The sequence below is a fragment of the Trichoderma camerunense genome (genome assembly GCF_050948025.1).
Source record: "Trichoderma camerunense strain CBS 138272 chromosome Unknown V8C40scaffold_7, whole genome shotgun sequence".
In the NCBI taxonomy this organism is placed as follows: Eukaryota; Fungi; Ascomycota; class Sordariomycetes; order Hypocreales; family Hypocreaceae; genus Trichoderma; species Trichoderma camerunense.
This window is the reverse complement of record NW_028145363.1, coordinates 1343841-1358875: the sequence shown is the minus strand read 5'-3', so window position 1 is coordinate 1358875 and position 15035 is coordinate 1343841. Positions and strand designations below refer to the sequence as shown.

Sequence of the window (15035 nt, the reverse complement as noted above, 5' to 3'; positions counted from 1 at the left end):
TTTCACTTTCTATACAAAATGTTTGTCCGCAACGCAGTCGCCATTACCGGTCTTTTGGCCTCCCTTTCCAACGCACTGCCCGCCAAGCGTGCTGTTGACGCTGGAAATGCCCGTTTGGTCATCTACTGGGGTGCTGAAGATGACAGCACGACGCTCAGCGACGTTTGCTCGGATGACTCTTACGGCATTGTGAACCTGGCCTTCCTTAACAGGTTCTTTGCTGCCGGTGGCTGGCCCGAAATCAGCATGAGCGGCTTGGATAACTCATCTGATGCTCAGCAGAGCGCTGGCGCGACTGGGCTCAAGGATGGCAGTGGCATTGTAGATGCTATCAAGCAGTGCCAGTCTGCTGGAAAGCTGGTTATTCTCAGCCTTGGTGGTGCTGATGCTGATGTCACTCTCCAATCGGACTCTGACGGAGAGAAGATTGCCGATACTCTTTGGAACCTGTTTGGTGGCGGTACTGAGAACGCTGAACTTCGTCCTTTTGGTGATGTTAAGCTCGATGGCTTCGATTTGGGTATGTAATCTGAGCCGATATAATATGGGTAACATGGCTAACATTGTTCAGACAACGAATCTGGAGACTCTACCGGCTACTTGGCCATGACACAGCGCTTCAGATCCAACTTCCAGTCGGATACCAGCAAGACTTACTACCTCACTGCAGCACCTCAGTGCCCATTCCCCGATGCTTCAGAGCCTCTTGATGTTTGCAAGGAGCTCGACTACGTCTGGGTTCAGTTCTACAACAACGGCGACTGCAACATTGCGCAGTCTGACTTTAAGAACTCTGTTCAGACATGGAGCAGCGGCATTGGCAATGCTACCCTGTTTATCGGGGCTTTGGCTAGCGGGGCCGATGGAGACCAGGGTTACGTTGATGCCGATACTTTGGTCAGCTCTCTTCAAGATGTGAAGAACATGAACCTCCCCAACTATGGTGGCGCCATGCTTTGGGAAGCCCAGCTGGCTGTGAAGAATGGAAATTTCCAAAAGCAGATTGCAGCCGGCTTGTAATTGCTATTCTGTATATAGGTTTCCTGTGTATAGGTTATAGACAACACGGAGTATCAAACGTCTCATTCTCATATGTTTATCCGCCAACTAGTCGCTCCAATTCAATCAAAGCATCTTGTTGATAAATACATCTCTGCCTAGTTGCACAGAGCTCCAGGCCAAATGTGGAAATGAGTGCCCTAAAGAGCCTGGGGGACTTCTGAAACTTGATGGTACTCTCGAGCCCTCTCAAGGCCATAGCTGAGAAGGCCAGTGAAGGGACATCAAAATGCACATTGAAGCCAAGCAGTTACAATAGTATGTATCAGATCGCAGAGAGTTGTTTTAGGGTGTCTCCACCGTAAAATATTGCGACCCATAGAATTACAGACATTGAAGTACATTAGGGAAAGTATCGTCACTCCTGATATTGGCACATAGCTCAGAGGATTCACAACGAAATACAAATGGAATAACGTTCAAAGGCACCGGATAGATCATTAAAATATACATTTGCATTGGTTTTATATACAGCTTTTGTGTTTACCCTCATGGGTGGGGTGGACGGTTCCGGCTCGCCCCCGTGACCGACGGTTTGCTCGGAGGCCACCCCCGTTGCGAATAGCTTCACGTCAGAACATTTAACAGTACTGGCAAGCTCCTTCCGGACAATAACCGTGAGAGCACGTGAATGAGCATAATCCCTTATAAGAGTCGGGTTCTCCTGCGAGAGGGCAACCATTACGGCCGTCGCCTGATGGAGGAGTTCCGGCGGGTCCGAAGCTCGTGCAAGTGCAAGGTCCGACCGGGCAGTATCCGAAGCTATCAAAGAGGTTAGCAGATTATTAAACAAGCGCAAAACAGAAAAATTACCTGCAAGAGAAGCTGCAGAGACCAGCAAAGTTGCCAGACTGGCCAGCGGCGTTGGTGCCACCGTTGCAGTTGGTGGGATCAGCAGGAGGAGCGCTGCTAGTGCGAGAAGCGGGAGGAGGAGAATTGGGAGGAGGAGAGTTGCTGGTGGGGTTGGCGGGAGGAGTAACCGGAGAAGAAGGGTTGGTGCCCAGAGAAGGATGAGGCTGGCAGGTGGTGACACGGAGACCAGAAACCAGGGAGGTGAGACCATCACCGCTGAGGGGGTCGGAGGGTCCAGCAGGGAGAGTTCCGACGTAGGGGTTGAAGTTGTAGATACCGCAAGCACAGACGTTGGTGATGTCCATCAGAGAGGTTCCAGACAGGATGTTCTGGCCGTTGCGGTTGACAACAAAGCTCTGCTTGCCGAGGCCGGCTGGGACAGTAAAGATGTTGGCACCAGCAGGGGCGTTGAAGGACTGAGAGTTGCCACCGGAGGTGACGCTCAAGGTGGCGGGAGACTTGAGGAGAGTGACAACGTAGACATTGTCGTCCATGGTCTGGTAGCCGTTGGGGATACCCTCAAAGTAGTTGCCGCTGTCGTTGTTGGCGGGTCGGCCAGCAGTGGTGTCGGTAGCATCACAGTTGAGGGTCTTCAGGTTACGGCGGTACCAGTAGACAACCTTCTCGGTCTGGATGTAGTTGGCGACGTTGGTGTCTCCGTTCTTGTAGGCAGCAATGAAGGGAGTGGACAGGTCGAGGAAACCGTCGTGGGGCATGTCGTTGGTCCACTTGGAGTTACCGTCGTCTCCGTGCTTGGAGCTCAGGGGTCCAACGTAGTGAGACTCACCATAGTCGTTCCAGGTGATGATCTCAACCATGGGGAAGCCCTGCTGGAGGACTTGCTGCCATCGGTTGAACAGAAGAGCGCCACCAGGGAAGACAAAGTTCTTGCTGTAGCTGACCTCGGGGCCGTAGTGAGTAGAGAACCAGGGAGAGACGGGAGCGAGATAGGTCTTGCCGCCGAGCCAGCTCTGGTAGGAAGCATCACCCTGAGCGACAGTGACGTTGGCACCGGGGGTGGGGGCCTTGTTGTTACCGTTGCTGTCCCAGCCCATCCAGTTCAGGGCACCGTCGATGTTGGCGTTGGAAGACTGACCGGGGTGGAAGTTGGGGACGAAGTAGACGTTGGTGCCAGCAGCAGAGCGCATAGCGTTGACATCGAGGCCATCACCAGCGAAGGAAGAAGCGAAGACACGACCGTTGACTTGGAGCTGGGCGGGCTGGTTGGCGTACTGGGCAATCAACTGACCAACCTTGGTAGCGTCGCTGCCGGGGTGGTACCAGTTGAAGTCGAAGGAGATGAAGACCTTCATGCCGTTGTTGGCGGCAGACTGGTAGGCGTAGTTGAGCTGGGTGACGGTGTAGTCGTCAGTGCCGATGTTGAGGGCAAAAGCGTCGATACCGGCAGCCTTGGCTCGCTGCATGTCGCCATCGTAGTCGGAAGCGCTTCCACGGTCACCAACAATGCCAATCTGGACATTCAATTAGCTTTGTATTGCCTCGTCAAGCACATCTTTTTACTAACCATGAAGTGGCAAAAGACCAGGCGGTTACCGGCAGCAGCACGCTCCTCCAGAGATCGAACCTGGATGTTGGAGGTGGAAACAGCGGCGGCACTGCTGAGAGAAGACAGAGCTGCGGCAGCAGCAAGGGCGCTGAGGCCGAGTTGGCGGAGGGTGCCAGCAATCGACAACATTGTGAATGTGTCGAAGAGGTTGGCTTAAGATGTGATTGACCCGGTTGGCGTGAGGAACTCTCTTGAAACCAATGGCTTCAACCACGGCCTTTATATATCTGTCTCGGCCCCATTCCAACGATCCATGACGGCTGCGGACGAGGATCCGGTGGGGAGCGGGACTGTCAGCTCTACAGTTTACCGCCTGCCCGGCTTTCACGAATGAAGCTTCTCAGCGATAGTCAGAGCAATAGTCCACCCCCCGGAACTTGCGAGGTTGAAACATGCCATTGAGATCGGTCCGAAGCGAAGTTGAGTAGGAATTGCCAGGGTACAGACAGCCATCCCCTATGGAGGTCCCTCGACAGCTCTAGCGTGGTAACCATGAAACCCACACAACTGACCAGCCTAACCGGAAACCATATACTCGTCAACTCGGCGCCTCGCATGGCTACTGGAAACGTACAAGTTCAGGTCGTTTCTAGATTCCGGCGCCTTGGGCTTCATCTATCGGTCAGGGCGAACCCGCTGACTTTGAGTAAACAAGTATGCAACGCTCATCTCATCGTATCGTCGAATGGCTTACTCCGTACAGTCGAGATGGATCCTTGCGCCACTCAGTGTGCCAAGTATACTACGAAACTCATCGCCAACTGGGGTGCTCCCTACACGCATCTATAGTCCTTTTTCCTTTTTCCACGTCCATCTTCAACATCACCAGCTCACGGGGCCGTTGTGGATCAAAGCCTGGTTGGTTGCCGGTTTCAACATCTCGCTACTACTACTCCCTATTCAGACAAGCACGATCAGAGATTTGGCAGCCAGAGGATCGCGACTCGGGCGTTCAAAGTAAAACCGAGCATCCGAGTAAGACTGGAGTTGCAGTTGTCAGCCGTACAAGCCCTGTTACTCAAGATAGATACAATTCGCTTCCTCTGCCAATAGAGAGTTGAGCCATCCACACAATGCATTCCTGCCGGACTCAGCGGTGGTAATGCTACGGTAAAATGTCAGGAACAGACAAAAGTCACCATCCAGGGACCTTAAATTAGCGAGGGGGGCCAAATCCCCATAATTTGCTCGACCTTTCAAGTTAGGCCTGGTCGATTTTGCCACCAACGGGAAACGCCAATCCAGGAACCAAGCACCAAAGGATTCGTGAAACGGAAGAAAAGAAGAGGCAGAGGGACAGGCAACGGAGTCCGGAGTTCAGGAGTTGAGCACGTTCCGAAGAACTGACACGGGATGCCGGCAAAATCGACATTCCTATCCCAGTCATCGGTCGTGGCCCGGATCGACGAGCTACGAGTCCGTGAGCTCAAAGGCTATTCGAACACGGGAAATCAGCACAGCTCATCCCCCACATGTTCTAGATCCTCGGTCGCATTCAAAGCAACTGGAGCTCCAGCGGCGTGAACAGCGGCGTGAACATGCGGCTATGCGGCTACGCTCACGAAAGCAACCCATGAACCCTGGAGTGTGATTTGTATCTCCGTGAGATGTCTCTCTCGAGTGCATCATGCTGTAAATTATGATTACTTTTATGAATACGAAGAGCGTCCTTGTGCTCCGCTTGTGTCTCCGCAACTCCAACATTCTGGGGTAATAATCCCGAATTCTGAGATTGATACACTTTTCTTCACACCCAATACGGGTATGCGGCGTGTATGATGCATTCCGCAAAAAGCGAGTTGTAAGAGCAGCTTTGAAGCGACGATCCATAACCCGCAGCCAACCATTTCAGCTCTGACGGCCACGACCACTTCAACCTCAGGTGAGCTACCTTGATGGTGTGAAGTGTCAGACGCGCTCGTCCTACCGGAAAATTAACCCTTGAAGCGCGAGAGGCTGACTATGCACAGCCAATGCCGCTTGCCGGGCGTTTCGCATATCACTTGCTGTATATTGTCTAGTATACGAAGCAGTCCTCAGACTATTCGGTGCCAGCTAAGATGCCGGCTTTGGTGATAACCCTCATGACGGCAGGATGGCACTGCCACGTTGTATCGGAACATGCAGGCCTGCATAATAAGCTCAGGTAGCTAGCAGCTAAGCATATGAAAATATTAGACATGCGTCTTATACATGCGGAGCGTCGGCACCCAGAATGTTTCTGCCTAAACCATCGGTCGTTCAGGGGAGAATTCAAATCAAGAATCATTCTCTCTTCAACTGATAATATCGTATTCGATTAGACTTCAACGAGCCTTATCTTGATGCAGAAAGTCGGAAAATATTGCCCAGCAAAGCTAGAGCCCGAACAAGGGCATGAACACATTAACGGGCGAAATCTTTGTTTACTTTTCTTTGCAAACGACGTAATCATATCTGTCATAGGGTAGGGGGTTCTCACGAACGGGAAATCTTGCGATACAAATCCCATCGTCAGCCGCTAGAGGCTGCTCCATCCATGCTTACAACGCCCGCCCTAGGCATTCCCGCAACGGCACGATTCGGCAGTTCGATGCTGGTCAAAATACAACATACTCATTATGCTTAAGTAGAACTCTCCTTGATCATGAATGCTCATGAAGAGTCATAGCTTTCGTAACCATAAGACTTTGCTGGACTAGGTTTTCTCCGGATACATGTACGTGTACAGATAGAGACTGTTACTCCCAGAGCAGACACTTACGCGCGCGCGATGGAAACGACGCGCCTACAAAAGTGCATTTACATCTTATTTTGCAGGTCTTGCCATGGTCATACGTGCGGATTTCCAAAGACAGAAGGACCTTAATTTGCATCCGTGGCTGTCATCAGCAAAATAAGCCGTGTATTCGTTCGGCAATCCAAACTCGTCGCGGTTTGCACCTCTTGTAGGTCATGCCATGAAACGCATAAGCAGGATTGGCCAATCAGTGCAAAACGGATACGTCCACGAGTGTCTTTTCGCTCAAGCTCCGGAATGGCCTATGGTGATCCTTTTTCCGTGCCTAGTTTAGCCCCCTTAATATGGGATAATCGTTCGCTCAGCCCCCCTGTAACATCGCAAGCGCGCTCACATCGAGGGCGTCAGCAGAGGAAGCCTTTTTTGCACTAGAGAAGCGATTACTATTCGTCTAGGATTTGCACCTCGGCGTTTAAAACTCCTCGCGAGTCGGTATCGCCTGTAGAGCGCTCGCATAACCCCGATCAATTGTCAACATCTCTCTACATGTCGAATCCGGAGTAGTGCTCAGCGCGCTGTCAGACGCCGTTCTTCGACGCCCTACAGTAAAAGGCAACTCGGAAAAGAAAAAGAAAAAGCCTTTGCCCCTCCATTTCCCCTTTCCGAAGACTTTTCCACTGCAGCCCCCTGTCACTGGGACGATTGTCTCTCATTGGGTGTGAAAGTCCGGATACAGACAGACATCAGAAACCATGCTCGATTTGTTCAAGTCTTTGTTGCCGAAGAAAGAACGGCAGTGGTGCGGTGCCTGTCTCTTCGAGCTCAATCCGACGGCTAAATCACTCTCATCCGACATAGGCGGCCGGTACGAGTACGCGTTTGCAGAGAGCGATGACCACGAGTTTAGCTTTACAGATTTAATCAAATCCTCCAAACGCGGCTGTGATCGGTGCAAGGCTCTCGCCTCGGCATTTGAGAGCTTTGGAGTCGCTGGCTTCGAAGTGGCAAGGTGGGAGCCACACCTGAACTCACCGGGGAGCCCACTTCTGGAGATTTCAAGTGCCGATGGTACCGGCCAAGTCTTTGAGATTTGTAGTAGCGAGGCGCCGTTGGACAGGCCCGTGTTTTTTGCGGATGATCCCTCACCGCACGTCGTGCTATGCAGAGGCTACAAGCTCTCACGCACGACTGGAGACAGCGAGGCTCTCGATCAGGCAGCAAAGTGGCTAACGGAGTGTCGGACTTCTCATGGAGAGTGTCGAGTCAGCGATGCGGAGTTTGTGCCTAATCGGTTACTCTATCTAGGAGACAGCCGGACAGACAGTAATATCCTCGAGCTCGTCGAGAAGCCGGCTCCTGTACCCTACGCCGCCTTGAGCCATAGGTGGACAAAAGAAACGCCGGCCAAGTCTCTCTTAATGTCCAACTTTCTGGATCGGAAGCAGAATGGCATGCCTATAGCATATCTGCCTCGGATGATGCAGGATGTCGTACTTGTACTACGTCGACTAGGCATCGAATACATATGGATTGATTGCCTGTGCATCATTCAAGATGACAAAGACGACTGGAAACGAGAGGCAGCGCTGATGGCCTCCATCTATACAAACGCTGAACTTACTGTGGCGGCTTCGTGGTGCGACCAGCCCGACCAAAATCTCTTTCGAGATCACAGCACGCCTCAGGAAGTATGTGTAGATGTCGCCCAAATAGACGGCCAATCCATCTTTATACGTCGTAGGAAGCATCACTTCACCTGGCTCGGCATCGAATCTAGCGCCGATACCATGGCCGCCGAGAATCCAGACTTTGAATGGCCACTCTTGAACCGTGGCTGGGTGTATCAAGAACAGCTGTTGTCACGCCGCATGCTTCACTTTACGCAAAACGAGCTCATCTGGGAATGCTTTGAGGAAACCCGGTGCGAATGCGGCTGGTATGACAACAATACGCGCATTTTCGGCGCTCGAGACTGGTATAAGCGATCTCCCGCATCAAAAGCATGGTCCCAGGTGATTAAAGGCTATGCTAAGCGTCCGCTTACGGTCATGAGCGATAGACTTCCAGCTTTGGCAGGTATTGGTAAGGCGATTGCATCAGCAAAAGATTACGATGCAGCAGAGTATCTCTGTGGGTTCTGGGACAAGGAGCTTGAAGAGACGTTCTTCTGGTATCTCAGCGAGCCTCCCCGTCACCCACGGCCTGATATGCGTATGCCAACTTGGTCATGGGCATCCGTGTCTGGAGGTGTCGAGTGCTGGCAAGTATCTCTGGAAGGCATTGAGTTCCTGGGAAGCGATGTGCAGTACTCTGGTGATCCTCTCTTAGGCGATGTGGTGAGCGGGATGGTGTCGCTCTCCGGACACGTTGCTTCCGGCATTGTATACCACGGTCAAGAATGGAAAAGCATCTCGGAGTCACAAAAAGATGCCTCGGCTACGTCCAGCATTTTGACTGACAGTAGAGCTACGGAAGATTATGGGCTGCAGATTGGGGGACAAGTTGCCACTTTTAACCCGGACTACAAGTTGGACGTACCCGGGAAAGGATTTGTCCCCTCTGGCTCACAAGTTCTGTGTTTACTCTTTGGTCGAACAACCTCTTCCGAATGGGACGAGTCGGAGGAGAGCGCTGAGACTATTACGACGCACCTCCTCCTCTTGCGCCATGTTAATGGGACACCTCTCCAGTACGAAAGGATAGGAGTAAACGCAACGTGTTTCGAACTTGACGTGTTTATGAGTCAATCTGAGAGGCAGCAACTTACCCTAGTGTAAGGACAGGTTGGCATATGCATATAAAGAGCGAATTGAAGGCTGAAATCGTGCCAAGCCTCGAGTGTTTACATATACAATGCAGTGACACCGTACAAGGACCCTCGAAAGATGGTCTGCCTAATCTGATTAGATGTCTCCCTGCCGGAAGTTGAACAAGGCCTGAGGCGAGGCAGACCCCGCCAAGCGGAGGACAGAAAAACCGAGACCTCAAAGATTTCAAGCACCCGCGCGTTAAATTATACGCTTGTTTTTTTAAGTACAGGTATCTACTGTTATATCTATATTTCTGGAGTATCTGGTATTATATCTATGTTTCTGTAGTATCTGCTACTCTATCTATATATTTGAAGTAAATGCTAGTATAGTTATTATAAAATTCGGGTGCTGGCTGAATAGGGCTCCCTTACAAAAGCACCACTTGATGAGCTGATCAGGTGCTTATACCGCTGAAATGTATGCCCTTATTTATTTTGCGGTCTCGCTTGTTCTGACCTCTGCTTGTTCGCCTTCCAGCGGTCGACTTTCCAGTCCTAGTGGGCTATTATAATCACAAGATGGAGTTCCTGCTCGGAATTCTGTGTTGCTGTTAAACTTGCTTGAAGGTGTTATCGCCGCTTGACAAGGGCTTTGAGAGGAAAAGACTATGAACATGTGTTGTTATCATTATTAAACTGGGGACACGAGATGCTGTTTAGCAACTTTGGGGCTCTGCTTAGCAAATCCATATCTTTAGGCGGCAGGATACTGGCCCTCTTGTGGCTACGTGTATCAGAGAATGAGGTGAGAATAGAGAGACCTTTAGGCAACAGCAGCAAGTCCAGCAAACTGCCCTTAGAACTCCGTTCTTCGAGATGCGAATGTCTTGTATAAAGGCGGTGGTAAAACCTGTTGCAATGATTTCCGAGAGAAGACACTGCTTGTTAGAAGAGTACCCGTCCCAAACTATCTTGTTCACCTCAATCACTCAATTTGCATCACTCAGCTATTTGATCGACAAGCATGGAGCCTGTGTCGCCAAAAGTCCAACGTAGCACGGAAACCGTGTACGATATTGCATCCGACCTTGTCAAGAAGCTCAAGGACGCTGATCAAACTCTTGGAGTAGCCGAATCTTTGACAGCCGGCGGCGTCATGGCAGCGATTACTTCTGTGTCGGGTGCTAGCACCGTGTTTCGAGGAGGAGTTGTCTCGTATGCGACGCCTCTCAAGGAAAAGCTCTTAGGTGTTGATGGCGGCCTCATTGCGCTTGAAGGTGTTATCCACGCGGATGTTGCGAAGCAAATGGCAGAAGGAGCTCGCCGAATCACGAACATTGACGGCGACGAGACAACGTGGGGGATCGGCACGACAGGTGTTGCCGGTCCTGGGACTCAAGACAACAAACCGGTCGGCATGGTGTATATTGGAATCGCTGGACCATCTGGCACTCGTGCTTGGGGACCGTTCAACTTTCCAGGAGCAAGAGAACAAATCCGCGAAGCAACAATTATTGAAGCGTTGCATCGATTGCGGGAATTGGTCAGCGCAATCCCACACGACTAGTCAAGAATTGTACGGGTTCGCCCTGTAGGGAGGATGCCCTGGGCATGAGCATGATTGGCTGCCTTATCAAGTGTACCTTATTACCATAGCATGAATACAACCACAAGGGTATCAGCCCGAGATCAGTGCCCAAGCCAATCTCGTTCCGCAAAGTGACCTGCGTCTGCTTCCGCAAATGGCGGCTGGGCGGTCATCCTTTGGGTAGGATCAGGCGTTTTGGCATTCCGCCTTGCTGCAGCGCACAGCGAAATCTCTCCGCGTTTGTGGCTGCATCTCCCATCCATCCCCGACGGACTATTTAACCTCTTTCCCTCGTAGCACAGGCGCTAAAATGGCTGTCTTATCGTATTTGCAGATGCTTTGGGCAAAGACGCAGCAGACATCTTGTTTGCATAGACACACAAGGCACAAAGCTACTCCACAAGGCGAAAGCTCCGAGTCAGGCGTCAGCACTTCCAAGCACAGCAATGGCAGTTCTAGGGAAGAATACTGTAATGAGACTAGCATGTGGCCTGATTTTTTATGCTCTAGATTAAGAACCGAAGAAACGAAACAAAAAAACTCTGTAAACTCCGGGGTCAGCACTTGTGTTGTGCCTCCACGTGGGTAAGCCGGTTAAGATTCGGGGGCTTGGATGAAGCTGTAGATGTTTGTCGATGTTTGGGCGCCACTCAAAAGGTACCCGAGGAGCTGGGCGGGCGGTATGACGTCGCGACCAAAAGAGGTAATATCACGAAAGTAGAAGGGCATTTCAGGATTGAAGCTTTTTGTTTCTATTTTTTTTTTTTTTTTTTTTTTTTTTTTTTTTTTGAAGCGGTACAGAAAAAATGTGTTCCTGAAGCGGTTGGCTGTACACCGTAACTTGGAAGGATTCGGCCAAGCAATAGCGACGCATGTTGGTCGAGTTTGTACAATGTTGAGTAAAATTGCGTTTTCCTCGCATCCTCTCGTGTCTATTCCTAGAAATGCTTTGTAAAGCGGTGCGGCATCAAGCAAGCAAGACAAAACAAAACAATGCAAATAGCTCCCCATGCCAGCTTACTGCCAGAGCTGTAGCTGTATGCAGCTAGAACGCACTTGTGGCTGTTTGTCAAATGAGATTGGCGTCGTTGTCTCCATCGCAGGTGTTTTATTCATAGTCCAAGGTCTCGACACCTTACTAAGTACGCTGTTCCTAATAATAGGACCAGCTGTGATGTGGCTGACAGCAATTAGCTTATTGAAAAGACGGAACTAGCCCAAGCCGGTGGCGGCGCAAGCTCAAGCTAGCTCCTTTATGGTGCTGACAGCCCCAAGCCCAGGCGTGTTGGTCAGTCTTGCTAACGACCTAAAATTGGGATGGTTCTGTAAAACACCCAATCACGATTCAACCCAGCGCAGCTAGAGGTTCGGAAGATGGCGATGTTAGTGCTGAGGCGGGTGGATTTGGTAATGCCCAAGATGACCAACTGACTAGCACCTTGCTCGGTTAGGATAGCAACCGAGAGGCTGTACTGGACAAACTGCAAATTTAGCCACGATGTTGGTTTGGAACGCACGAGAGAGCTTGGATCGAAACTATGTATAAGTAGGAAGTGTAGTTCCGTTGAAGCATCACACTCTCTCATCATCACAACAAACAACCATCACAACAACACAACTACTCTCTCACACCTTTACTCACACTTCTCTCTTCGACAACTACTTCCATTGAAATATTAATTAATTACTCACTACAATCTCTTCTCCGCATCTTCTTTTCACCCCACAAACTTCAAAATGTACGCTTCCAGCATCTTCACCATCTTGGCCGCTGCCGTCGCCAGCGTGTCTGCTGTTCCCACTCCTACCGAAGGCAACATGCTTCCTTCCCGTACTTTCCTCACTGGTGTGACCCATTCCGTCGTCGTTGGACGCGGTGGACTTCATTTCGACCCTGAGAACGTTGTTGCTCAGATCGGTGACACTGTTGAGTGGCACTTCACTGCTGCCAACCACTCCCTGGCTCAGTCCGACTTTGCTCATCCTTGCAAGCCCCTTGCTGATGGCACTGGCTTCTTTGCCGGCTTCAACTTTGTCACTGCTGAGGGCCAGAACCCCAACGTCTACCAGATCACCGTCGTCGACAACTCTCCCATCTGGTACTACTGCCCTCAAACCAAGGGCAACCATTGTCAAACTGGTCAAATGGTTGGCGTAATTAACCAGGATTTTAACGGAGATAAGACTCTTGCGAACCAGAAGACCATCGCAGCTGGTACTGGCGTCAGTATTGTGCCTCCTACGATCCAAGGTGGCAAGGTTGGCGGCTTCCAGAGGGCCAACCCCAACCCCCTGAGCGGTTTCTAAGCTGGCTCCTCGACTACCCTGCAGCGGTGTCTGAGTTAGTTTATTTACACTCTATTTCATCATATACCATGGCATTTGTCTTTCATTTTCTTTATGGGGAGTACACTTCGGGTTCGGTTTACGGGGCGGGTTTGCAAGCGACGGAGATATCACATCAAGTTATATAGACTAGACTTTCCCTGACCACAATACATATTGGTTCAAAAATTTTCTGAATGATTTCAAAGCATCTTATTTACAATACATGTGACTTATTTGAACGCTTTCATCTCCTGACGTCCTGTAGAAAACATCAAACACCAATCCCAAACGCCGGGGACAGAGCCGGGATCCGGCCCCACATAACCGGAGGTTAGACTTCGGCAAAGCCCAAAATATCGCTATGACATCATTTGCCTCAGATACGCTCATGCGCGACGAGGCAAGCAACGCATTTCCGCCAATGTCGCGTTCCAAGAGCTCGCCGAACTGTCGCACGACTGATTTGTTTATCTATTCCAGCCGCTGGAAGCAGTTGGGGCCAAGTCAACTGGCGAGCCTCAAAATCGTCCGACCAGATCAGCTTTTTAAGCTTATCTATGTCTTCGTCTGTGAGGAGCTTCTTCCGGCCGCGAGTCTCTTCGAATTCGTTGTGAAATGTCCTATCAGACGACGACTTGAGTATCTCATAGCCACGGGTTTTGCTGACTTGGCAGATTTGGAAGATATCCTGATAGCTGAAATCGATGCCATATCGCTGCTTTTGCAACTGTGCATATGCAACAGCGCCTTTAACCCGCGCCTTCCTTGGAGTATCGATATGATGGCAGGTAACCTCTTTTTGACGAGCCATTGTTGTTGATAGTGGGATGCCAGATGGACCTGAAAGGGCTGATTGTGCTGATTAATATACCTAGTAGAAATCGTCATGATGCCATTGAGATTGGTGTTGCAAGGGTTGAATTGGTTGTGCGTAATGACGGTGTTGTGTGCCGATCGTTACCAAATTCCCTGTTTTTCCGATATCCGCTTGCCGAGATTCTTCATTCAGCACTTTTCTTGCCTCTGCGCATCCCAATGATCAAATATGAGATTCTCTAAAGCAAAACAGTGTGGTTGTGGTGACTATACACTCTATTAAGCTATATGTAGCCTCAAATATTTGCTTAGGTGGCGGCGGTCGGATAACGCGATTCTCATTACAAGCTGACCTTAGTACATTTAGTGTCGTTGTATGCATCCGCTACACTGTAGCATCTAGGCCTTCCTTTGGCTAACTGAGATATATGGAGACCATTGTCGACTTTTGAAAGTGCTAGCAACGGACTGACCCTTCCGTCACTTCGTGTTGTCATCTCGAGACCTAATGTATCCTCTGTACCGGCGTTAATTGTGATGTGGGTGAACCGCACAATGTAGGCTAAATTTGCACATGATGATATCCCGCTGCTGACCAGCAGCATCAGACCTTTCATCCAATTTGTTACTCGTATATCCAAGTTATCCTGTGCTTGGGCACCTGCCTGTCCAGCTCCCAGGTAATGCACCTCGCCGGATTCAATCACCGTGCAACAGAACAAACCACCTTGTCCTTGCTCTTGCCATGTCGACAATGCCCAGTCCAGGGATGTTTCGGCAGATAGTCGATTTGCTTATATCGTCGTTATCATGGATTACCATTGGAACAGCCTTGCGATCCTATCGGTTATCAGAGTCGATAAGTGATTACTGATAATGGAGAGTGCGCGATAAGCACCGGCGAAACAGTGTGTCCGGATCCATGCGCAGGTCATCAGGGTTCTCAACACCAGAATGCAGAATGTCTTTTGCGGTGGAAATCTGCAATGCTGACGATCAGGATCACAGTCGTTCAACCTCTCGAGTCCCTACCGGAGATTGAAACTCGATGAATTGCCCAAGCCAGGTGAGGTGCAACGAATCCAATCGACGATCTGATCTATTGTGCCGTTTCGCTAATGATTCTGACCAGGACCCTCACATCGCAATGCATAAATCCGATGCATCAGCGCCACTTTGCAGCATCAACAGCCACGCCATTCAATAATCGCGCCACGAGACAAGAGATGGCCGCCTTCGCATTGTTCCGCTAGCGTCGTAGCCAAGACGGGAGGATCGCACATGTCCTGCATTAGTTCGGAGCTCGTGATTGGACTGCTTAATTGTGCACCCATATGAAGGCGAATGACGGCGA

General features: G+C 50.4%; 7 protein-coding genes across 7 annotated transcripts; 4 read left to right on the top strand and 3 right to left on the bottom strand.

Annotated features, from left to right (window-relative positions):
* Positions 1–18: 18 nt before the first annotated feature.
* Positions 19–1020, top strand: V8C40DRAFT_274402 (glycoside hydrolase family 18 protein; the record flags this gene model as incomplete). Its single annotated transcript, XM_083220597.1, has 2 exons — positions 19–520; positions 572–1020. 2 exons carry the CDS (start codon positions 19–21, stop codon positions 1018–1020), a joined length of 951 nt encoding a protein of 316 aa, XP_083074393.1.
* A 476-nt stretch (positions 1021–1496) lies between these two features.
* V8C40DRAFT_207476 (glycoside hydrolase family 71 protein) lies at positions 1497–3888 on the bottom strand. Its single transcript, XM_083212069.1, has 3 exons — positions 3437–3888; positions 1873–3383; positions 1497–1821 (listed from the first exon to the last, which is right to left on the bottom strand). The coding sequence occupies exons 1-3, from the start codon at positions 3605–3607 to the stop codon at positions 1641–1643; spliced, it is 1863 nt and encodes a 620-aa protein (XP_083074392.1). The 5' UTR covers positions 3608–3888; the 3' UTR covers positions 1497–1640.
* A 2943-nt stretch (positions 3889–6831) lies between these two features.
* On the top strand, positions 6832–9474 carry V8C40DRAFT_207469 (HET domain-containing protein). The gene has a single exon (XM_083212067.1). The coding sequence runs from the start codon at positions 6950–6952 to the stop codon at positions 8972–8974; it is 2025 nt and encodes a 674-aa protein (XP_083074391.1). The 5' UTR covers positions 6832–6949; the 3' UTR covers positions 8975–9474.
* On the top strand, positions 9475–10679 carry V8C40DRAFT_207470 (CinA family protein). Its single transcript, XM_083212068.1, has one exon. The coding sequence runs from the start codon at positions 9974–9976 to the stop codon at positions 10514–10516; it is 543 nt and encodes a 180-aa protein (XP_083074390.1). The 5' UTR covers positions 9475–9973; the 3' UTR covers positions 10517–10679.
* A 1449-nt stretch (positions 10680–12128) lies between these two features.
* Positions 12129–13051, top strand: V8C40DRAFT_243136 (Cupredoxin). The gene has a single exon (XM_083215358.1). It carries the CDS (start codon positions 12275–12277, stop codon positions 12842–12844), a length of 570 nt encoding a protein of 189 aa, XP_083074389.1. The 5' UTR covers positions 12129–12274; the 3' UTR covers positions 12845–13051.
* A 190-nt stretch (positions 13052–13241) lies between these two features.
* V8C40DRAFT_265071 (uncharacterized protein) lies at positions 13242–13676 on the bottom strand (the record flags this gene model as incomplete). Its single annotated transcript, XM_083219613.1, has 1 exon — positions 13242–13676. The coding sequence occupies one exon, from the start codon at positions 13674–13676 to the stop codon at positions 13242–13244; it is 435 nt and encodes a 144-aa protein (XP_083074388.1).
* Positions 13677–13998: 322 nt separating this feature from the next.
* Positions 13999–14861, bottom strand: V8C40DRAFT_243129 (uncharacterized protein). Its single transcript, XM_083215357.1, has one exon. It carries the CDS (start codon positions 14296–14298, stop codon positions 14023–14025), a length of 276 nt encoding a protein of 91 aa, XP_083074387.1. The 5' UTR covers positions 14299–14861; the 3' UTR covers positions 13999–14022.
* Between the last annotated feature and the right edge of the window lie 174 nt (positions 14862–15035).

Excerpts from the sequence above, each read along its gene's own strand:
- V8C40DRAFT_207476 (XM_083212069.1), bottom strand. The coding sequence starts at position 3,607 with ATGTTGTCGATTGCTGGCACCCTCCGCCAACTCGGCCTCAGCGCCCTT. Across the intron at positions 3,384-3,436 it reads TGGTCTTTTGCCACTTCATG|ATTGGCATTGTTGGTGACCG; the intron begins GTTAGTAAAAAG and ends TTGAATGTCCAG. Across the intron at positions 1,822-1,872 it reads CTCTGCAGCTTCTCTTGCAG|CTTCGGATACTGCCCGGTCG; the intron begins GTAATTTTTCTG and ends CCTCTTTGATAG.
- V8C40DRAFT_207469 (XM_083212067.1), top strand. The coding sequence starts at position 6,950 with ATGCTCGATTTGTTCAAGTCTTTGTTGCCGAAGAAAGAACGGCAGTGG.
- V8C40DRAFT_207470 (XM_083212068.1), top strand. The coding sequence starts at position 9,974 with ATGGAGCCTGTGTCGCCAAAAGTCCAACGTAGCACGGAAACCGTGTAC.
- V8C40DRAFT_243136 (XM_083215358.1), top strand. The coding sequence starts at position 12,275 with ATGTACGCTTCCAGCATCTTCACCATCTTGGCCGCTGCCGTCGCCAGC.
- V8C40DRAFT_243129 (XM_083215357.1), bottom strand. The coding sequence starts at position 14,298 with ATGAAAGGTCTGATGCTGCTGGTCAGCAGCGGGATATCATCATGTGCA.